At 46.4% G+C, this 24380-nt stretch overlaps 1 protein-coding gene across 1 annotated transcript in view; it reads left to right on the top strand.

Annotated features, from left to right (window-relative positions):
• LOC134538897 (leucine--tRNA ligase, cytoplasmic) overlaps nucleotides 1-21197 on the top strand; it is a 42124-nt gene extending 20927 nt beyond the window's left edge. Inside the window, exons 12-19 of the mRNA XM_063380503.1 lie at nucleotides 6424-6697; nucleotides 8785-8923; nucleotides 10387-10495; nucleotides 12534-12768; nucleotides 14055-14294; nucleotides 16556-16768; nucleotides 17558-17786; nucleotides 20964-21197. Coding sequence (XP_063236573.1) covers nucleotides 6424-6697; nucleotides 8785-8923; nucleotides 10387-10495; nucleotides 12534-12768; nucleotides 14055-14294; nucleotides 16556-16768; nucleotides 17558-17786; nucleotides 20964-21169 — 1645 coding nt within the window. The 3' untranslated portion in view covers nucleotides 21170-21197. The remainder of the gene's footprint in view (nucleotides 1-6423; nucleotides 6698-8784; nucleotides 8924-10386; nucleotides 10496-12533; nucleotides 12769-14054; nucleotides 14295-16555; nucleotides 16769-17557; nucleotides 17787-20963) is intronic.
• The last annotated feature ends 3183 nt before the right edge of the window (nucleotides 21198-24380 follow it).

Below are 24380 nucleotides of genomic sequence, written 5' to 3'. Positions count from 1 at the left end.
TAAGATTCGCGGATAGATCTTCATTATCAAATATTCAGGAATATCCGTACTATTGATATCAGATTTAGGGAATTCTGCTGATCCTTCGATTCCTATCACGTCGGTCTTCTTGAACATCCATTAGCGTCGCAAGAAGACGAGCATGCTGAACCTGTTAATATTATGTCCGGCTTCAGTGAGCTCTTTCTTGGTCTTGGGAAATTTCAGTTGCCTGAGGAGACGGCCGATTTTCTTCTTCGTTGCAGAACTGTTTATCGTAGACTTAACATTTATTTCAGCTGTACTTGTGCTACCCCACCAGCGCCAGAACTATCCAGTGGTCCCGACGAAGGAGAGTATCAACCCTAATGATTTGTTTGTAGCTAGCCAATTACATTAGTTTGTGTGTGTTCAGTAGTAGTGTATCAGAAACATTACTACATATCATACCTTAAATATAAACACTTTCACTTAAATAGTGTATTGCTCTACCTTACCATAAAGAATTTGTAAATACGTTTTAGCTTGTTTTAACAACCAAGATATAAGGAAGCTATCAGGAATCATAGAAGACAGAAATTATAAAACTTTGAAAAAGAAAATCAATTGAATAAAATGTGTTTGATGCGTGAACATCATGAAACGAAATACTTAACCAGAGAAATGTGTAATTGAAACACCAAATCTGATCATACTTAGATTACGACTTTACATGGAATGAGATGGCTTCATATACTTTTGCTCTCCTTATCATACCTGCAATGTTTTCAATTTTTGCAGGAAAAACCTCGTTACTAGGGTGTAGAAAATTTGTATACTTTTGTGTTGTGCCCTTGTGAATGCTGTGCTGTGATTGGTTGCTGAGGTCGTACACCTACCACTTCCCTCGGTCGGTACGCAGTTGCACGTACCTGCTTTGTCTTGAGCCGTTGTTCAAGTACTGTGCCGAAAGGACGTGCATTGGTGTCGGCTCGCACAAATAATATTTAAATAAGAGACTAGGGTAGACAATTACATGTCTGGGTGCCAGAGCAGTGCCGCAATTTAGTAGTTTCGGATTATTTATCTAGAATTTCTAGGCCCCAGACGTGCGGCGTAAGCCCAGATGGTTCGCTGGTTCACCGAGATTTATTTCCCTTATAACTTTGCACCTAGATGACGACTCGCTAGGGCCATTATTTAATGAAGGAACAAAAAGTTAGAGTTTTTTTTTCATGCAGAGCCATCTTGTAAATTACATGTAAGTTTGTTTTCCACCGCGAGAAGAATAAAATTTTTAATTAATTTAAACTCTTTTATTCGAGAATAACCATTTCCCTGTCATAGACGGAACTTCCTACACAGACTACCTGTAACATCATATGAAATCATTTTCAAGTGTTATGTATGTGTAATTCAGGCCACAGCTAGCCGGTGAGTTTCTGGATCGACACAATGTTGTACGTAGCGAGCGTGGCTGTGTGTGGCTTGCAGGGCGGAGCAGATGACGCCCGAGGTGTGGGACTAGTGTTCCTGAGAGCTGACTGGTCAGGAGGGGATCGTGAAGCTGGAGGCCAGTAGCGAGCGTGGCTGTGTGTGGCTTGCAGGGCGGAGCAGATGACGCCCGAGGTGTGGGACTAGTGTTCCTGAGAGCTGACTGGTCAGTAGGGGATCGTGAAGCTGGAGGCCAGTAGCGAGCGTGGCTGTGTGTGGCTTGCAGGGCGGAGCAGATGACGCCCGAGGTGTGAGACTAGTGTTCCTGAGAGCTGACTGGTCAGGAGGGGATCGTAAAGCTGGAGGCCAGTAGCGAGCGTGGCTGTGTGTGGCTTGCAGGGCGGAGCAGATGACGCCCGAGGTGTGGGACTAGTGTTCCTGAGAGCTGACTGGTCAGGAGGGGATCGTGAAGCTGGAGGCCAGTAGCGAGCGTGGCTGTGTGTGGCTTGCAGGGCGGAGCAGATGACGCCCGAGGTGTGAGACTAGTGTCCCTGAGAGCTGACTGGTCAGGAGGGGATCGTGAAGCTGGAGGCCAGTAGCGAGCGTGGCTGTGTGTGGCTTGCAGGGCGGAGCAGATGACGCCCGAGGTGTGGGACTAGTGTTCCTGAGAGCTGACTGGTCAGTAGGGGATCGTGAAGCTGGAGGCCAGTAGCGAGCGTGGCTGTGTGTGGCTTGCAGGGCGGAGCAGATGACGCCCGAGGTGTGAGACTAGTGTTCCTGAGAGCTGACTGGTCAGTAGGGGATCGTGAAGCTGGAGGCCAGTAGCGAGCGTGGCTGTGTGTGGCTTGCAGGGCGGAGCAGATGACGCCCGAGGTGTGGGACTAGTGTTCCTGAGAGCTGACTGGTCAGGAGGGGATCGTGAAGCTGGAGGCCAGTAGCGAGCGTGGCTGTGTGTGGCTTGCAGGGCGGAGCAGATGACGCCCGAGGTGTGGGACTAGTGTTCCTGAGAGCTGACTGGTCAGGAGGGGATCGTGAAGCTGGAGGCCAGTAGCGAGCGTGGCTGTGTGTGGCTTGCAGGGCGGAGCAGATGACGCCCGAGGTGTGGGACTAGTGTTCCTGAGAGCTGACTGGTCAGGAGGGGATCGTGAAGCTGGAGGCCAGTAGCGAGCGTGGCTGTGTGTGGCTTGCAGGGCGGAGCAGATGACGCCCGAGGTGTGAGACTAGTGTTCCTGAGAGCTGACTGGTCAGGAGGGGATCGTGAAGCTGGAGGCCAGTAGCGAGCGTGGCTGTGTGTGGCTTGCAGGGCGGAGCAGATGACGCCCGAGGTGTGGGACTAGTGTTCCTGAGAGCTGACTGGTCAGGAGGGGATCGTGAAGCTGGAGGCCAGTAGCGAGCGTGGCTGTGTGTGGCTTGCAGGGCGGAGCAGATGACGCCCGAGGTGTGGGACTAGTGTTCCTGAGAGCTGACTGGTCAGGAGGGGATCGTGAAGCTGGAGGCCAGTAGCGAGCGTGGCTGTGTGTGGCTTGCAGGGCGGAGCAGATGACGCCCGAGGTGTGGGACTAGTGTTCCTGAGAGCTGACTGGTCAGGAGGGGATCGTGAAGCTGGAGGCCAGTAGCGAGCGTGGCTGTGTGTGGCTTGCAGGGCGGAGCAGATGACGCCCGAGGTGTGGGACTAGTGTTCCTGAGAGCTGACTGGTCAGGAGGGGATCGTGAAGCTGGAGGCCAGTAGCGAGCGTGGCTGTGTGTGGCTTGCAGGGCGGAGCAGATGACGCCCGAGGTGTGGGACTAGTGTTCCTGAGAGCTGACTGGTCAGTAGGGGATCGTGAAGCTGGAGGCCAGTAGCGAGCGTGGCTGTGTGTGGCTTGCAGGGCGGAGCAGATGACGCCCGAGGTGTGGGACTAGTGTTCCTGAGAGCTGACTGGTCAGTAGGGGATCGTGAAGCTGGAGGCCAGTAGCGAGCGTGGCTGTGTGTGGCTTGCAGGGCGGAGCAGATGACGCCCGAGGTGTGGGACTAGTGTTCCTGAGAGCTGACTGGTCAGTAGGGGATCGTGAAGCTGGAGGCCAGTAGCGAGCGTGGCTGTGTGTGGCTTGCAGGGCGGAGCAGATGACGCCCGAGGTGTGGGACTAGTGTTCCTGAGAGCTGACTGGTCAGTAGGGGATCGTGAAGCTGGAGGCCAGTAGCGAGCGTGGCTGTGTGTGGCTTGCAGGGCGGAGCAGATGACGCCCGAGGTGTGGGACTAGTGTTCCTGAGAGCTGACTGGTCAGTAGGGGATCGTGAAGCTGGAGGCCAGTAGCGAGCGTGGCTGTGTGTGGCTTGCAGGGCGGAGCAGATGACGCCCGAGGTGTGGGACTAGTGTTCCTGAGAGCTGACTGGTCAGTAGGGGATCGTGAAGCTGGAGGCCAGTAGCGAGCGTGGCTGTGTGTGGCTTGCAGGGCGGAGCAGATGACGCCCGAGGTGTGAGACTAGTGTTCCTGAGAGCTGACTGGTCAGTAGGGGATCGTGAAGCTGGAGGCCAGTAGCGAGCGTGGCTGTGTGTGGCTTGCAGGGCGGAGCAGATGACGCCCGAGGTGTGGGACTAGTGTTCCTGAGAGCTGACTGGTCAGTAGGGGATCGTGAAGCTGGAGGCCAGTAGCGAGCGTGGCTGTGTGTGGCTTGCAGGGCGGAGCAGATGACGCCCGAGGTGTGAGACTAGTGTTCCTGAGAGCTGACTGGTCAGTAGGGGATCGTGAAGCTGGAGGCCAGTAGCGAGCGTGGCTGTGTGTGGCTTGCAGGGCGGAGCAGATGACGCCCGAGGTGTGGGACTAGTGTTCCTGAGAGCTGACTGGTCAGGAGGGGATCGTGAAGCTGGAGGCCAGTAGCGAGCGTGGCTGTGTGTGGCTTGCAGGGCGGAGCAGATGACGCCCGAGGTGTGGGACTAGTGTTCCTGAGAGCTGACTGGTCAGGAGGGGATCGTGAAGCTGGAGGCCAGTAGCGAGCGTGGCTGTGTGTGGCTTGCAGGGCGGAGCAGATGACGCCCGAGGTGTGGGACTAGTGTTCCTGAGAGCTGACTGGTCAGGAGGGGATCGTGAAGCTGGAGGCCAGTAGCGAGCGTGGCTGTGTGTGGCTTGCAGGGCGGAGCAGATGACGCCCGAGGTGTGGGACTAGTGTTCCTGAGAGCTGACTGGTCAGTAGGGGATCGTGAAGCTGGAGGCCAGTAGCGAGCGTGGCTGTGTGTGGCTTGCAGGGCGGAGCAGATGACGCCCGAGGTGTGAGACTAGTGTTCCTGAGAGCTGACTGGTCAGTAGGGGATCGTGAAGCTGGAGGCCAGTAGCGAGCGTGGCTGTGTGTGGCTTGCAGGGCGGAGCAGATGACGCCCGAGGTGTGGGACTAGTGTTCCTGAGAGCTGACTGGTCAGGAGGGGATCGTGAAGCTGGAGGCCAGTAGCGAGCGTGGCTGTGTGTGGCTTGCAGGGCGGAGCAGATGACGCCCGAGGTGTGGGACTAGTGTTCCTGAGAGCTGACTGGTCAGGAGGGGATCGTGAAGCTGGAGGCCAGTAGCGAGCGTGGCTGTGTGTGGCTTGCAGGGCGGAGCAGATGACGCCCGAGGTGTGGGACTAGTGTTCCTGAGAGCTGACTGGTCAGGAGGGGATCGTGAAGCTGGAGGCCAGTAGCGAGCGTGGCTGTGTGTGGCTTGCAGGGCGGAGCAGATGACGCCCGAGGTGTGGGACTAGTGTTCCTGAGAGCTGACTGGTCAGGAGGGGATCGTGAAGCTGGAGGCCAGTAGCGAGCGTGGCTGTGTGTGGCTTGCAGGGCGGAGCAGATGACGCCCGAGGTGTGAGACTAGTGTTCCTGAGAGCTGACTGGTCAGGAGGGGATCGTGAAGCTGGAGGCCAGTAGCGAGCGTGGCTGTGTGTGGCTTGCAGGGCGGAGCAGATGACGCCCGAGGTGTGGGACTAGTGTTCCTGAGAGCTGACTGGTCAGGAGGGGATCGTGAAGCTGGAGGCCAGTAGCGAGCGTGGCTGTGTGTGGCTTGCAGGGCGGAGCAGATGACGCCCGAGGTGTGGGACTAGTGTTCCTGAGAGCTGACTGGTCAAGAGGGGATCGTGAAGCTGGAGGCCAGTAGCGAGCGTGGCTGTGTGTGGCTTGCAGGGCGGAGCAGATGACGCCCGAGGTGTGGGACTAGTGTTCCTGAGAGCTGACTGGTCAGTAGGGGATCGTGAAGCTGGAGGCCAGTAGCGAGCGTGGCTGTGTGTGGCTTGCAGGGCGGAGCAGATGACGCCCGAGGTGTGAGACTAGTGTTCCTGAGAGCTGACTGGTCAGTAGGGGATCGTGAAGCTGGAGGCCAGTAGCGAGCGTGGCTGTGTGTGGCTTGCAGGGCGGAGCAGATGACGCCCGAGGTGTGGGACTAGTGTTCCTGAGAGCTGACTGGTCAGGAGGGGATCGTGAAGCTGGAGGCCAGTAGCGAGCGTGGCTGTGTGTGGCTTGCAGGGCGGAGCAGATGACGCCCGAGGTGTGGGACTAGTGTTCCTGAGAGCTGACTGGTCAGGAGGGGATAGTGAAGCTGGAGGCCAGTAGCGAGCGTGGCTGTGTGTGGCTTGCAGGGCGGAGCAGATGACGCCCGAGGTGTGGGACTAGTTTCCTGAGAGCTGACTGGTCAGGAGGGGATCGTGAAGCTGGAGGCCAGTAGCGAGCGTGGCTGTGTGTGGCTTGCAGGGCGGAGCAGATGACGCCCGAGGTGTGGGACTAGTGTTCCTGAGAGCTGACTGGTCAGTAGGGGATCGTGAAGCTGGAGGCCAGTAGCGAGCGTGGCTGTGTGTGGCTTGCAGGGCGGAGCAGATGACGCCCGAGGTGTGGGACTAGTGTTCCTGAGAGCTGACTGGTCAGGAGGGGATCGTGAAGCTGGAGGCCAGTAGCGAGCGTGGCTGTGTGTGGCTTGCAGGGCGGAGCAGATGACGCCCGAGGTGTGGGACTAGTGTTCCTGAGAGCTGACTGGTCAGTAGGGGATCGTGAAGCTGGAGGCCAGTAGCGAGCGTGGCTGTGTGTGGCTTGCAGGGCGGAGCAGATGACGCCCGAGGTGTGGGACTACGTGTTCTTCCGCGACGCCCGGTTCCCGGAGAGCTCGTCCGTCCCCAAGGAGGCGCTGGACGCCCTGAAGCGGGAGTTTGAGTTCTGGTACCCGGTGGACCTGCGGTGCTCGGGCAAGGACCTGGTGCAGAATCACCTCACCTACTACATCTACAACCACTGCGCCATGTGGCCGGACGAGCCCGGCAAGTGGCCGCGGGCCATCCGGGCCAACGGCCACCTGCTGCTCAACTCCTCCAAGGTGGGCAAGATGCATGTCCATACAACACTGACGTGCAAGATGATATACCACACACCACCGACATGAAATCAACCAGCAGTTAGACACATCTTAACTCAAATTACAGAAATATAATTAATGTAATTTATTTAGCAAGAAGAGGGAACTAAAAAAACTAAATAAAATGCCAAAAAAAAAAAACAATTTCATATAAGTTGCACTCCTTACATTAATGATATTGGCACTTTTTTAATTACATAAAATTAGCCTATTTAATTTAATTTTTCTGAGTAATACTGTCCCAGATGTGCTTATTACAAATTATTTTAATGTAAGAGTGCCATCATGTATCTGCAAATATTTGACTTTTGGCTGAAATAAGTATTGAGGAATATAAATTTTAATTTTTGTGATATTATACACTATATTCATGAATAAAGACAATGGATAAAAATTAAACTAATAACACCAAAATCTCTTATTTATAAAAAAAACAAAATCGACCTAAAATTAAAACTGTAAAATCTTGTCTCTGTGTCTGCAGCAGGTAACTAGCGCTAATGATTCATCATTCAAATTAGTGGATTTTGTCCTTAATGTTCTAAAATATTAAATCACTAATAACATGTTCATCCCAAGCAGAATTAGACACTTCAGATATGTACATGAAACACCTGTATAGTAATGGAAAAAAGCAAAAACAATTTGGGTAATTTTATTAGTTCAGAAGATCATTAAGAATAAATGAAATTACAGTATTCATCCAAATAATCCACTTCCTCAAATTAGCCTCGGACCTCTAATATTTTTTAGACCATAACTAAATATTTTTTTTAGAATATTCCTCACTCCAAACTTTTATAAAAAAAAATATATTGTGTTCATGTTTCAATTTATAGTAAATTTTTATTTTGTACTTATAATTTTATTCAAAATTATAAATTGCCTTTAAAGTTGTCTTTAAAACTAAAAGCAATCCAGTTAGCTATGTTTTCTTTTACCAGTTAGTTTTTCCATCACTCTTTATTCTAAGCGTGTCAGGCAGTTAATATTTTATTTATGTATTCACTGTGAATGATAAAAATTTTACCGTCATGTTTGGAAAAAAGCATTGTGAATGTGAAATGGCTACTGACCACATCAGTTTTGTTTACTGCAGTGTATCGCCACAAACATCTTGGCCGCGAACTATGAAATCAGTGTTAAGTTACAAGGATTGTATAGGAAATAAATTGGGGGCAATTGCAGAAGAAGCACTTGCAACAAATTCCTACCTGCCACCTGTGTAGCTGTCACAACAGGTCAGCGATATGCACTCAAGGATCTCTGGGGATTTCAAACCTCGGACCAGGGGATTTGCAGAAAATTTCAACAAAAAAAAAACATTTCAGCTCAGATTCAGGTTGGTAAACAGTCCAGTCAAAATTTTGAGCTGAAAATTTAGTTTTATTTTAAAAGTTACTTGCTTTTTTACTTAAGTGTCTCATATTGAAAATTATAAATATAATATAATAACCACCAGTTAAGGGAGGGCGGGTATTCGGCCTGGAGGGAGAGAGAGAGGACTTAAGGCTGAGAGCGATAAGAGCTCCCTGTCAGGTCAGCAAGATTCCATATTTGCACAATGTGCCGACCATTGGCGGATCCAGAAGGGGGGGCTATAGCGGTATGTCCCCCTCCCCCTTCCGAATCCTGAATAATTTCTAATTTTCCTAATCATAGTTTATTAAACTTAACAAAAATATTATTTTACTGCAGTGCTAAAAATAATATGACGTTTTTGAACCAGAAATCAAATGCACATGACTAACGCACAACAATTGTGTTAGTAACTATATGTAGTTAGTTAGACAAAGTGTGTGATGTAAATCCGTTGCCAAATGTACACGCTCTAATGCCTGCCTGAGAAAATAAGGTACTGCAGCCATCTAGCGGCGGACAAAAGCACCTACCAAGAACTGCAATGCCAGCGCTGTTCTGGCGTGTGGTAGCACTGCTATGGCCCTTGGTACCAGCAAGCTCCTCAGCTGCTGGAACATCAGTCAGCAACTTGCAGTGCTGAACCACAGGTGTCCCAGCCACACGTTCACGGACGACCCTTGTTGCAGATGTCCAAGTCCGAGGGAAACTTCCTGACGCTCGCCGACGCAGTGGAGAAGTTCAGCGCGGACGGCATGCGACTGTGCCTCGCAGACTCGGGGGATTCCATCGAAGACGCCAACTTCGTGGAGAGCACCGCGGACGCAGGTCCGTGTACCGCCACTCCCGCTCATGTCTCTGTGTGCCCAGGTACAGGGAGAAGTCTTCAATCCAGCAGCTTGCTGTGGTTCGGCTCATTCTCCACTCTGGCTTCGGTCCCGGTGCTGACCTCTGTCGCCACGTCGCATTACTCCTGCCGGCATCTGTAGCGTAGTGGGACACAGTCACGTTTGAGATCGCCTTCCCAAGCACTTGGCCTTCTACTCTGGAGCGCTCCTCCTCGGGACTGAGACGCTCCTCAGCCGAGTTGTGGGACGCACGAGCGAGTGGCAGGCGTCTCGTCCAAGTCGCAGGAGACGTGAGAGGCATCGGCGAGTCGTTACCGAGGTGCGGTACCTATCGCGGGAGGCACACCTTCATCTCGTTCAGGGACGTTCCTGCCAGAGCATGGACAAGGTAAACAGTCGGTAAATGACTAATAAGTCAGGTCATGCATTGTGTCCATCGAACACAAATAACCGAGGCTGGCCCCCTGTGCACACACTGACGGTTACCCTGTAGTCTATGTTGCCAACTGAGGTCAGGACTCGGTGTAAGGTGGGATGCGGAACTGCCTGCAACGATCATGGTCTTATTTGTCGTGCCGGCCGTACAACGCTGCTATAAGTAGTAGGTGTCTGTAGACAGATGGTCGGAGGGGGGGGGGGGTCCTCGAGGGGCCCCGGTTGAGTTTTGAGATTTTTATTGATGTCTGGGTTAACCGTGATGGTACAAAAACTACCAAGCTATTGTTGATGGAATTCATAGGAAAGGTATAAGTAATGCACTATGTTTTTAGTTTGTGTATTTTACATAGTAAAGTGCCATTTAGGTTTTAATTATGTGACGTGATGTTGGAAATTGCCTTAAGGATTTAAATTTTTGAAGTGTGCAAAATCATTACTAACCAGAAAATGGTGGAAAAAAAAAAAACAATGTAGAGTTAGCTTTTATGTTATGTTGATTACACTATTCTTTTGGGTAGTATCATAATTTATGTTCAGTATTTTGTCTGTTATATTCACTGAGAGGCATTTAAAAAAGTCAAATAGTTTTATTTCTATTGTGAAAACATCACAAACATTAAAACTTCATAAGGTCTGTGATTATGAAAATTTTAATAGCATGTCATTAAGTAGATGTGCGTTAGTTTTATATCAATGTTTTTTTGAGTGAAAAAATTATGTGTGTGTATTCATAGCCCAGCATAAACTTGTATGGTGGTTTTTCCACTGTTCTCTCTCCATTAAACAAGGCTTTTATTTGTGTAATCATACTGTATTGGAATTTAGATGCTGAATGTTTTTTTCTCGTTGGTCACTAATATAGTCGTATCATGACATTTATGATTTGGTCTTCTAGTACATGGGTACTTCCTTCCTATAGTGCCATGTCATTGTCGATTTTGCTGGTGTTTTAACTGTTCCGTGACCTGACGCCGGCCAATGACAGCAGCTCTGTGTTGTGTGCAGGTATTCTGCGCCTGTACACATTCATTGAGTGGGTGAAGGAAACTCTAAACTCTCGCAAGAGTTTACGCACAGGAGCAGCAGACAAGTTTCATGATAAAGTATTCCTCAGGTAATAAAAAAGTGTTTTATGTTCTTATATTTATTTATTTATTTGTAATACAGTATTTCCATAAAATAAAGTCCCAGTTATAAATTTTAATAGCGTATACTGAAAGCATTGTAGAGTTTTAGTACAAAGGTCACAATTTTATTCTTTTTGCATAATCGTGGATGTTTCAACATAAAAGAAATTTATTTTCAAATGCTTACATATAGGTTGGACGAATCTATTGCAGTTGTTCACATACAGTTGTGTTGCTTCAGAATGGCACTAAACTGGGTCCACAGTTAAAAAATTTAGCGAGTGCATAGCAGCAAGGCACACGACTGCACACCACCATCACCACATTTGTTCACGATTTGTCATTTGTTATTAATAACCAGTGAAATTAGTAGTGAATATGACATCTGTTGGTAGTGTTAGGAAATAATTATTTAAGTACAGTACTCCTGCAGCAGCCAGTAAACAAAACTTTTCTATTCAGTAACTATGTTTATTTCTTATATTATGATTGATTATGCAAAATATTTAGCAAACAATAGTAAGAAACCTAAAAACTTTTTTTTTGTACGTATTATTTTTTTATGTATGTTTATTGGAAGTCACATCTCTAGATATTTATGATGCTTTACGTGTGTTAGGTGAGTATTGTTTTAGCTGTGTAACTAAATATTTATGCTGATACAATGCTTTTCACACTTTAGTTTGACATGGGTAATTCGAGCCCATGAGTGTGTAAATATGTTAAGTTTAACTAAGAGGAATTAATATTTCTCGATCAGAGTGCAGCTGTGGGTAACTGTGGTTCAACTAAGTAAGATTGAGTTAGGTCCTATTCGTATGCCATGTTGTCTCTTTCACATGCCAGATACTTACCTCAGACTACACGCATCCACTTGGACAGTTAGTTAAGCTGCATGAACTATCGGCAAGCTTCGTGTTTAAAATCAAAGTTTGTTTTGAATGTATGAGAAAACAATTTTAGTACATTTTTTATTCAAAGTATCAACAATTTATTTATTTGTGTGGAAAAAATTATTTATTTCTAATCATATCTACATCCTTACTATTCTTAATTATTTTTTCTTGTTCAATTTTAAAATATTACTCATTTATCTTTATCTATAGCTACTAAGGAGGAAGTTTTTTTCTGGTCCCACGTTGACTTCACGCATGCATTTTTTTTTTTTTTTTAATTAATTAATTTTAGTCCTGTGAGCGGCGGAAGGATACACACACACTCTTGGTAGCCACGCGGGCGGCTGGCGATGTATCAATGGCAGGGGCAGTTCGGATCGGTGCATTGCACTGCATCGGGAGCGTGTTCGTCGCATATGTCTGGCTGAAGCGTCGATGAGGCATGTCGGTCTGTGCAGCCAGAGTGAGCACCGACGGTTGGTGTCAATGGTTGCAGCCCTACTTCTGGGTGTCGGGGAGAACACGAGCACAGTCGGAAACATAACATTCATTTATTTGTGTTGCAGTTCGTGAAAAAGGCGGAAAAATTAGAAAATCACATTTCAACTTCAAAATATCACAATCTGTGTTAATATTTAGTTTATCGTTTATATATAGTGTCATGCGACAAGTTAATTTGATTTTATAATTGTTTATTACACGCAATGGCAGTTGGTTAACATGCTAAATGTTTCCTAAATAGTTCATATTTGGTGTGTGGTATGCAGTATGTGCTGATCGAACACTCACTCAAGTACTCAAAGTTGTATTTTACAGCTATTTCTTAGTGCAGCAAAATCGTCTTCGGCTAAGACGTAGATCTTCGTCTTTGACTTTGACTCAAATTGGAAATAATAGTCCTTGCTCAGGTGTACTTGTTTTTCAGTGTGCATCGGGATTGCATGTGGACTCTGTAAATTCAATTCAATTTACATATCTCAAAACAATTTAGTGCCCCAACTTGATCACGCAGTTGGTTGGTTTGGAGCCTAAAATGGCTTCTTCCAGCATGGTAGAATAAGGACTGCAACTCTTGTTTAAAACCCACAAATCCACAGTAGGAAGTAAGGAGGACGGGGGTGTGTCGCAGCGAGATGAACCTGAAGATCGCGGAGGCGGAGGAGAACTACGGCAGGATGCTGTTCAAGGAGGCCCTGCGGACGGGCTTCTACGAGCTGCAGGCGGCGCGGGACAAGTACCGCGAGCTGTCCCTGGTGACGGGCATGCACGGAGAGCTGGTGGACCGCTTCCTGGAGGTGCAGGCCCTGCTGCTGTCCCCGGTGTGCCCCCACGTGGCCGAGCACGTGTGGACGCTCATCGGCAAGGTGACGCTCACTGCGCCCGCTCACAGACTTCCTCGCTCTCTCTGCAGTTCACATTCTCCCGAACCATGTTCAAGAACCTATTCTTTACATGGTGATCGGGGCATGTGGTTTCGTTCGCTCACAGATCAGTTTATTTCGAACCAATCGTTCATGAACGACACATCACTTCTGTGCTCTTGCGCATTGCTTGCCTCACAAGCATGACTCTTTCACGTGCGAGAAAGTTTAATCAGTAGTGGAATACTCCAGGTACCTTAAATTTAACACACCAGTTAATGATGTCGTGTTTAAAATTGTACACAAGATGGTGGAAATCTGGAAATGTTCACTAATGTTTGGTGGATCCCTGGCAAAACTAAGCAGCTTGCTTAAATCCTACCTTTTAAAAATGTAAATATGCTGGTTTCAAATTGACAGAGTCCACTTATTTAATATCGTAGATGCAACTTAAATGACGTGCAGACACTTTGCAACAAGGATAGAGGATACAGTTTTCCAGAACATGAAAAGTTACTCCATTGAGTCTTTAACTTGCTTGGCACACTGAGAGGCGTAACGGATATCTCGCGTGGATCTGAATGGTGCTGGTCTCGCAGGCTGGGTGGTGAAGGCGGTAGCTCTGCTGCCTGCAGAAGTCGGGCAGAAGCCACGGTAGGAAGATTGACGTAGGGCCGCCAACTGTGTACTCGCGAGCTCCTTGCAATGAAACGACCGTCACCCACAAACAAATGAATGCCACCTCTGCCACCGGTTCACATTCTCTCCTTTACACCGCCAATATGCGTGCAGGCCAGAGGCAATGGCGATGATGCAACACACCAGTAAAATTAAATTCACTGAAAGTAATTTATTTAGCATGACGTTTGTACCACAAATTTTATAAAAAAAAAGATTGGAAAATGTTTACTTTTTTAATCTTGAATCTGTTATTAGTTGCTCGTTTTTACATTAGGACCTTGGAACATTTTTCATGCACAGAAACACTGTAGAGATTTATTTTATTTTCTTCTGAAATGTGAAGACATGCTTATCACAAATCAAGATATAGAAAAAAAATGCATCATGTATCAGTGAAAATGACTTTTGGAGAAATAAGTACATATCATGAAACATTTAAGTATCATATTTGTTCAGTAATGTGCTTGCTTTCTTATTTAAATGAAATTGTCCTGAAAATAAAACCATAAAATTTTGTGTCTATTTGTTGGTTTTGATGTTTGAAAATTGTTAATATTTGCACGGGCCTGTGGTGTTGTGCTGCAACATGAAGGCGCGTGTGTCCCCAGAGCGGCAGCGTCGTGCGCGCGCGCTGGCCGGCGGCCGGGCCCGTGGACCACCTGCTGGTCAGCTCGTCCGTGTACCTCATGGACGCCGCGCACTCCTTCAGGCTACAGCTGAGGAACCACCTGCAGCTGCGCAAGGGCGGCGGGGAGGCGGCACGCCCCAGCCACGCGGACGTGTGGGTGGCACGCACCTACCCGCGCTGGCAGTGCGCCGTGCTGACCATGCTGCAGCGCCTGCTCCGGGTCCGTCACTGTCATTGCAACCTAGAGCTCAGTGCTAGCTCTGAATATACACACTGTATAGAAGTCGCGAGTGGATAGGATCTACTCAGGGGCGCAACAACTAAATTTCCAAAGGGGGTATACAGTAGAACCCCTGTCATACACTTTTCAACGGAGGGCACAAAAATGGTGTATGATGCGGGAAAGTGTATGAAAAGGGAATGGCAATAATGAAATTTTTTTCCAATCTAGCATACCAGCACAATGCCAGATTAAACATAAATACATATGTGTAAATAATTGCATTATATTACTGAAAGATATGAATTCATAATTATATTATACATATAATAAAACCACCAGAAATGTAAAATACAGTCCATAATCAAGTAAAGCTGACATGAGAAACAGTGGCCTTTAAAAATGTTATGAAGTCCTTTCTTGGAGAGGGGGAAAATCACCAAGCCTAAATTAGAAATTAAAAAAAATTAGGCTATTGTAAAAAAAAATCAGAAATTTTTGCTTGTTTGCTACATTTTACAAACAACTTTATGCAACAGAACAATTTTCAATAAAATTTTAACTTGAGAAACGTAAAATACAAAACAATCCAATCGTAAAAAAACAATAACAAACGGGTATATTCAGTTCAAAGATAAATGACTGCACAAAATATGAGATCCGTGCCTTGGTAAAGCGCGTGCACCATTTTCATAATCATTGCCAGTTTGCGCCACTAGTCTCGCTTGATGCTGGCCATAGATGCTACTAGCGAAGTGCACAGTCTTCCTGATACTATCCAAATCTATGGTGCGATAAAGTTATTTTCTTACGTTTGCAAATGTAAACAATATTCGTTTTTCAAAATAAAAGCATTAAAACGGAGTTTATAAGGAGGAATATAAAAAAAAATTTGTGAATTTTAGGACTTTTCCGCTTTGTAAAAACGTATGAAACGGGAAATTAATGGTTTTATAAGTGTATGTTCCGGGAAAGTAAACCATTGTAAATATAGTACTTTCGGCGGGACCGAAATTAATCGGTGTATGACACGGGAAAATGTATGAAACGGGAACGTATCATCGAGGTTCTACTGTATACCTATTTATAAAAATCATGGATCCCCCCCTAGAGAAGCGGGGGGTCCAGGGGTCCTCCCCCAGGAAAATTTGTATTTCAAGGTGGAAAATGGTGCTATTTTAGCAGTTTTTTTAATCTAAAAATTGATTGCACAGCACTTTCTTTGCCCCCATTTGCCCCCACTTCAAGGTTTCAGAGGGGGGGGGGGGCAAAATACCCTTGCCCCCCCCCCCCCATCCCCTGTTGTTGCGCCCCTGGATCTACTCTACGTTTTTCAGAAGCGCATGATAGGCAGCTTGGTAACTTCACCGCTGCAGTGCGCTGCCGTATAGCCCTGTATCGTCATAGGTTGTCATTCACACGTTAGAGCGCAGCACTGTCGCCCGCTGTCATTCCCCCGCACCCCCCCCCCACCCCCCCCCCCCCCCCCATCATTCACTGCAGCTCAAGGTCGTTCAACGGGAGGGGGAAGGGGTGTTTGAAGAGTTCGACACTTGTCCGCTAGGGACCACCACAAGTCGATGCCCTAGAGATGGTGGCGATTGCGGCGGTGAATTAACCAACTACCTCAAAACCGTATTAGATATTTTAACCTGGGCTGGCGACTTCTATACAGTATATATATTCAAAGGTGGTAGTGTAGGGAGTTTCAGTTGTCTACTACACTGCCGCACAGCTGGTAAAGACAATTTCTTTGAATATTGTGTCTAAAGACAGAATAAGTGGAATGAGGAATTTTGAACGTTGGCAGATGGTATCACGTTGAGCGTTGTACAGTAAACAAATAAAATAATGAATAGATAGAATGTGATGTGTAGTTAATTTAAATAGATGTGTTAAAGTAACGTGTATAGACAGGACACAAAATGAACATGCTATAAGTCAGTATGTTCATTAAAGAATGTCCCCTCTTATAAATGTTAATACATACTGTAAGCGTTGTAGAGTGTTGGTTCAAGATCACAATTGAAGAGTAACTCAAACAGTTTTACATAAGTGCATGCACAATTGTATTCTTGCTTGCAGTGCCACATACGCAAAATGGCAACTCGTGAGCATAAAATGTTTTGTGTTCTACACTTTGCTACTACATAGTGAATCTAGTTTAACATGCATCTTGTTTAAAGTTTATATTGCGATCCCCTCCATGCGGCAAAAGCATCCGCCGATGGTTGACGGCGTTGACGTGTTGTGGGTCCCAGGAAGGAGGCAGCCTGCCGGACAACAAGGTGATATCCTCGGAGCTGGCCGCCGTCGCGGAGCTGAAGAAGTACATGAAGCGCGTGATGCCGTTCGTGCAGGCGACGCGCGAGAAGCTGGAGGAGGTGGGCCCGGCCGCTCTGAACCTGTCCCTGGACTATGACGAGCGGGGCGTGCTGGCCGAGAACCTGGTCTACCTGGAGAACACCCTGGACGTGAGTGCCGTGCCGTGCCGTGCCGTGGCGGGGTGTGCTGGTACCGAGGCCTTAGCTGGAGGTGTGCGCAGGTCTCCCGAGAGGCCAGGAGCACAAGGGGAGGCTGTTTCTCTCGAGCTTGTACGCCTGCAGCAAGTAACCACGTGCTCTCAAGTTGGGATCTCCTGGGTTCGAACGCTCCGATACAGCCACCCTGATTTCTGCTTTCCTCGGTTCCTCTATACCCTCCAGGCGCCAGAAGTGATGACAACTCCGGAGGGCTAAAGGAGCATCCAACTTTCCGGTGAGCCGAGTGGAGTAGGGGCCCGAAGGTGGTACATATGCTGGGATGGGTAGCCTCAGCCCCTGTGTATAGCCCAAAGCTCTAACGCCCTTCCCGGTCGCGTATGCGGCGTATCCGCATCCATGCCCATGGGGGCCCCAGGGCGGTAGAGCCATTAGGCTAAGAGCGCTGGGTCAAAAAAGAAAAGGGGGGGAAACCCCTTGCACGGCATAATCATAATGTACCCTCCAGGGATGGTTCCTTGTAATAGGCATGGTCTGTTCTTTTCCAAATACCTTTAACTCTCACAGCATCATTCTGTCCGTAACGACCTCCAACATGGTTCTGTCTCAAACAATCTTACTGTCCCGGAGATGTAAAGACCAAGTGTAATGCTGATACTGTTGTGTGACACAATTTGTTACTTGTGATGGCTTTGCTGAGCATTTTTGTACACTATGTTAAAGATAAAACCCTTGTTGTCGATACAGGTGTGTGTAGTGTTGTTTGCTTGTTTTTGTCTGAAGCTTGAGAACATAGACCTGAAGTACGCGAGCGAAGGCCCCGAGAAGATCAGCGAGGAATGCCGTCCTGGCCGGCCGCTCATCTCGTTCTCGGTGCGGCCGAGCGTGAAGCTCACCTTGGTGAACCCCCAGCCCAGGAACGGGTTGTTCTCGCACACGCTGAATGTCGGCACCGGCGACAATGTGGCGAAGATCGCAGCTCGTCTCGCTCGGGAGAACAGGGTCATCGCGGGTGAGTTGTTCTCTGTCACACTCGGAATGCGCAAGTATCTGTTTGTGCATGGCAAGTTCACTGTAGCTAGGGCAGTAGCACTGGAACAGTCGAGCTGAAATTATTGGCTCACAAGATCAGAACACTTGTTGAATGAAGATGGGCCGAGACTCCAAGACTCGAGCCGAGGCGAGCGAGTAGCTTCAGCATGACGTCAACTCGAAAGTGGAGTTTTGGGAGACTCAAAGGACTTTTACATGTGCAACAAGCATAAAAACATTCATCACGCTTAGTGCTTTACAGTTAAACCACATGTTTACGATTTCTCACAATGCCGTTTTCTTCAACGTATACAGTCAAACTTCTCTGAAACGACCCCTCACAGTTCCCAGGATAAGGGTCGTAATAGAGGGGGGGTCGTAATAGATGTTTTCGAAATTTTCAGTTCATTTCAACCGCCCCCCCACAAAACCGCTAACCAGCCGTACAATGGCAGGATGCTGTTACTCACAATGCTAGACGGCTTTGCTTTAAACCCACTTCAACCTTCATGACAAGTCCGTCGCCCTATAGGCCACCTCTAAAGAAAATATGTCAAAAGACAGTTTATTTTTACTGGTTAGTTTACATGTACGTTTTCTGCTTGCCGTAGTTAAATACACTAGAACCCCGATGTCACGAACCTCGGATTTAACGAAACAGTGATTTTACGAATACATTCTCGGGAACCGTCAAAAAATTGGACATTTTGACCAAAATGTGAAAATCATAAAAAAATTAAAAAATAAATAAAAGATCATTAAAATCTGTTAATTTTAACACACAGCGTATTTTTGTGTCGGCTTTAATACTTCCAATAATGTTCATGTAAGAATAAATAAAAAATAATGGGACATTTCCTTGGTAAAAATATGGCAGCGGTAGGTTCTGCAACGCGAGTGGGCGCACACGAAGCTCGCCCGGCTGGCTGGCGGCAGCGGCTTCATGACGCATAAACTCACCCCTCCCACCTCTCGGTAACATTCTTCAAGGCTAGCTCATCCCTCCCAGACACACAAACCATCTAGTGTCCTTCCCAAATTCGCTCCCTTTTGAAAAACCTTCAGTGAGAAAATGCTCTTTTCACCCTCCCTTCTCCCGTAAAATTGGGCTATTATGAGGGAGGGGTAAGACCGTTGTAAATATTTTCGGACCCCTCCCGCCCCACTAAAACACGCCCAAAAAAAAGTATGTCAAAATATGTCACTTTTCACACCAAGTTCGAGTTTAGTCATCTCTAGCAAGGAATTTACAAGCTTTCAAACTTAAATATAAATGTATTTTAATAGCAAAGGTCCTATGAAAAGGAATGTAGAATCCCGCTGATGCGACCCCTCACGGTTTCCGGAAAAACGGACTTATAAACGGAATGGTCACAATAGAGAATTCGGGCCGCCACCCCCCCTCCCCCTCCTAAACATATCCAAATACATAAAATACTCGCGCTACGTGAATTCGCGTCACGCGAGTTCGGCTATGCTAGCCGGCTGGTGGTTATTTTGGTTCAAAACGTGGCGAAGGAACTTGTGTGGATCAGGTAGAAAACATTCGCCGATAAACGAAAGATATAAGAACAATGCTATTCTGAAATGCTGCGACATGTTTTTGGAGTAGATAATCACAGCGACAGACCGACAGGATGCGCTCCCGCCCTTGCCGTCAGCGATGTTTATTTTGACAGCTCAAGCAATTATCTTTCCCATGTTCCTTCGCAGCGTAAAAAAAAGAAGAAAAAAAACACGGAATGCAGATGGAAAAGTAACTATGCAGTAAAATAAATATATTTACGGCCCTGCTAAATTTTTCTATTCAATAAAATTCGAGGTATTAGTGAATTTTCAGCAGAAATTGCTGTGTGACTAATAAACAAATTGTATCATAATAACTTAAACTTATAAAGTATTTATGAACGGCGAAGGACAGTCGTATAAGCCCATAAAAATATTTATTTTACTGAGAATGGACTATACAACCTGTCTTTTGTCACACGCGGTGTTGGAGGGGAGGAGGATGCTGGCCGGACTAGTTTCTTATGCTCTCGCAGAAGCTACCACACCCGCTTTTCCTGCTGGCGGGTAAGATAACATGACAGCTGAGACGGCTTTTCGTGCGATAGTGGACGCACCGAGCTTGGCTAGACACTGCCGCGTTGACAGTCCAGCTCTCGCCAAGATAAACATGAACACATAGCGCCCAACAAAGTGTAACAGATTTGTTTTTCAGCCGATTTTACTCAAATTTTCGACTTTCTCTGCTCATATTTTTCACGGTATCTCAAAAAACGGTCGTATAAACGGAATGGACGCATCAGAGAGGGGTCGCATCGGTGGGATTCTACTGTACCGAATAAAATCAAGCTGCTGTCACCAAACAAAGCATAAAATGGCCCAATGCGTGTCGCTGCGTTATTGCTCGCGCGAGAGGCGAGACGTGGAATGTTAGAAGAAAGATAAATGCGGGGGAGACAGACGGCAGCCAGTGTGTTTCCTGCGTGGGGAATAAGTGGCGTAGCTTTTTTTTTTTTTCTGGGAGAAGCAACCTTTTTCTATCAACCCACGGGAAAAATTAATTGCTTGAGCTGTCAAAATAAACATCGCTGCGGCAGTTAAAACAAGTAGGCACTCGGCAAGAGAAACGCAGTAATACACTACTCACCACAAGAAACTTATATTCTGTCCGATTTTCTTCTGATTTTCGGCAATTTTTTTCACGGTTCCTTGAAATAAGGTTGTAATAGAGAGGTGGTCGCGATAAACGGGGTCGCAACAAAAAGGTTTTACTGTAATTATTTTACATTATTACACTGCCCGGCAAGTGTATATCATGATACATATATAATATATATGCCCATTGTAAATCTTACTATATTACCTTTCTCTCTCTCTCTCTCTCTCTCTCTCTCTCTCTCTCTCTCTCTCTCTCTCTCCCTCTCTCTCTCTATATATATATATATATATATATATATATATATATATATATATATATATATATATATATATATATATATATATATATATCTCAAATGCAACGTTGTGTCAAAATTTCGAAGCAATCTGTGAATAACTCTCCGAGATTTAAAATTTTGAACAAACATTTGCTTTTATATATATTTATCAACACGATGGGCCGAGTGTTACGTGGGCACGTGTGTTGTCCCAGAGTCGCGCTGCGTGGAGCTGTGGCGGTACGAAGACGCGCTGCTGGGCCCCCGGAGGTTCCCGGAGAGCGGCTCGCCCACGGCTGGAGCCGTGCGGATCGAGGAGAACGCCGTGTTCTCTGCGGACGTCCAGGGAAACAGCGTGAGCGTTTCCAAAAACGGCTTCAAGCACCCGGTGGGGTCCACAATTCTGTACATCGTCAACTGAATCTTTGTATTAAATACTTTGGAATTTATCCCTGATGTGATTTTTTCAAAACTGACATATTGTTTCTTCTAATTACTTAGTATGATACGACACAGCGTGTGAGACGAGGTTTAATCTTAATTAATGAAGTTTTAAAATAAATAAATACATATCGTATAATACGTGAGGCTACATGATCTTTGGCAGAAACTTAATTATCCACATGCAGTCTTAACAATTTCTTGGGTGGCAGTTGTATAGAGATGGTATGAAGTAACACTGCTTTAATTTTGTTCACTCTTATATAATAATAATCATCTGTAACTTAGCCGTGAGGGCAGAAAGGATGTGCCCTTGTAGTACATGTTAACCTAGGCCTGGCAGGATAGGGGACCTAACCATTCAAGAATAGTCAACTTTCATTGAAGTGAGACTTCTTTGCTGAGGGGTCTACAATTTTTGACCATTACAAAAATTCTGATCGCACGAGGGGAATAACTAGGTTTACAGTGAGGGGACCTGGGAGGACGCTGAAACAAGCACTTTCGGTCACGAAGCCGTTCACTGTTATTGGTCGCATTCGTGGCGTAAGGTGGGAAGAATAATGATGTGATGATGTCTTATACTTGGCTGGCGAAATTTCACCAGGCTCTCGGTTGCAGCGCTGGGAAAACATAGTGGGACTCTAGTAGGAAAGATTTGATCAGGATGAACAATAACAAAGTTTATATTAGGGGATTTAGGTGAAAAAAAAAATTTGTGCGAATTATTTCAAATTTTCGGCACATACTCCCCCTCTGAAAGGCGGAGCTTAGGGTTTAGTCGGAAAGAAATAATTTTTAAAAAATTAAAAAAAAGTTACAATATGGCAAAATTTGAAATTAAAGAATATAATGTCATTCAATAGTGTTGAGGTGGAAGTAAAAAAAAAGTATTGATCTCAGATGTTGGACATGGGCACAATGAGGGAGGTTGAAAAGCACTGAGGGAGAAATGGATCTCTGTCCTTGAGCCTTCTGTGACACATGGGGAATGTACACTCCTGTACTATATGGATATGGTAGCCCTGTATATGAATTATCTCAGTATGGTACCCCTGTGCATGAATCTTCCAGCAGAAACCGGAGAAAGGCTTTGGGTCTTAGCCCGCACTTTCTGGAACTGGGTAAGACATGAATTAAATAAGATGCTTGCTCAAAAAGCGAAGCGAAACCTCGGACAGAATGTGGTAACATTTATGATTCCATTTGCCCTGAATGGGCTTCATGTTAAAGCCAAAGGTTTCTAGGCTAATGTACTGCGAGCACCACCTGGATTGCCTGCAACAAAATTCCCCTCGGATACTTGGCACTCCGTGTTCATGGAGCGAGTTAACAAGGTAGCAATGTCTTCGGGAGACGATAAGTGTTGGCTCTCTGAAGACTATGCCCCCAAGGCAAAGTGCTGACACAGAGATCTACACTATGCCCTCCCATTCTCACCTTACCATTTTTACGTTGAGCTGTTAAGTCCTCCTACGATGCGATCAGGAAACTGCTGACGTTGCCTCTGGGCAGTGATGGAAGAAAACAAATGCACTCTCTCATCCTCTCCTGCTCGGAGGACTATCTGGGTAGCAGCTAGCAGACACGCAACATTGCTCTATTGTGTCTCCACCGCCGACCTCCGAGGGCGGTTGTAGGAAATCTTCACCCCCTCAGCTAAGCCGGCTAGATCCCTCCATCACACGTGTGGTATGTTTAACACGTGTAGGGATGTTCCGATCATATCTACCCTGTTGCAACAGTTTTTAATACTTCCTTTTTTGAAACAAGTTTCAACTGGTAGTATTATTTAACTAAAGTATGATTTATGTGATAGCCTCAATTAAATTATATCCTGATTTAACTGATAGCCCCTGTTGTAACTTAAAATATTTTTTTAATTCACGATTTTAACTTCCAACCTAACATAACACGCTGAAAAGAATGCTACCATCCACCCCACTTCAATGGAGACCGTGCCCGGGCATCTGGCTGCTTCACTCTTCGAGGTGGTGGAGGGCATGCCTCCAGAACTGGTGGCATCCTTCTTCACGAAGAACATGCCACAATGTTCTCCCCCTCCTGTGGCCACCGCACCGGGATCCCCGGGCATGTATTTCTGGGGACGACCCCACCATAAAGGTCTGGGGCTTCCGCGTCATCTTCACCTCCTCACACTGCCACTGCTAGGTGGTTGCCAGCCAATGGCCATGGTAACATTTTTTTTCAAACATAATTACTATTAAAAACAAATCTCCTACATTAGGTACTTCAATACCCTATTCTGCTATGTACAGTAGAACCCCGATTTAACGAAGTGCTATGGTTACCGAAAATGTTTACTCTAAATCGATGTTTCGTTAAATCCGATTTTCCGATTTTCAATGACCCCCGCACTCATAATCGCGTCCCTACCGTTTCCATATCGTAGACAGGGTCGACGCTGATATCTTGTGCTGCCGTGCTATCTCAGACTTCGTCAACTTTACATCTTCAACGTCTTTTAATCTCGCTCGTACGGCCCCCGGTTCGTACGTACACCTCGGTCGTACATACAGATTTTCAGAAACCGTGAAAAATGAGGCATAAAATAAAAGTTTAAAAATATGTAAAGTGTAAGAAATACGTTAAAGTGTATTAAAATACAGTCGCAACCTGCAGCGTTTATAACAAATACGAGATACATACACACTGCGTCACAGTAAAAAATTAAAAATAAAAAAATTTGCCGCAAATTGATGGAAAATTTCCGTCAATAGCGCGCCGTACGCGGAGAAAGGTCATTGTACTCGGTCAGCTGCTGTTACGGCGCGGCGTAGCCGCCGGCTGACTCTCTTTGTTCGCTGAGCTGCGCAGCACTTATAAAAAACGTATTCCAAAAACTAAACACCGCGCACAAAGCTCTTACTGAGAATAATAAAGCTGTAGCAAACCGTATGTATTCGGTACCAAGTAACAGGTGCGCCATCTAGTAACGAGTAACGAAACGTTACACACGGCTGCATCTCGTTACTCGCATTTTTCGTATGTTTTACGCATGCGCGCGCATATTCGATGAATTTGCGTTACAAAGAACGATGTTTGTTTATTAAGTAAAGTATAATTTGGAAATTCGTCGTCAAAGTTTTTTACTGTTTATTAACGGTATTGTGTGTGTAGACAAAGTTTGAGATTGGAACAGAAACAACGTAAGAAAGTACTGTTTACAA

Source organism: Bacillus rossius, chromosome 14, assembly GCF_032445375.1.
Source record: "Bacillus rossius redtenbacheri isolate Brsri chromosome 14, Brsri_v3, whole genome shotgun sequence".
Taxonomy (NCBI): Eukaryota; Metazoa; Arthropoda; class Insecta; order Phasmatodea; family Bacillidae; genus Bacillus; species Bacillus rossius.
This window is presented reverse-complemented; position numbering and strand designations above follow the sequence as displayed.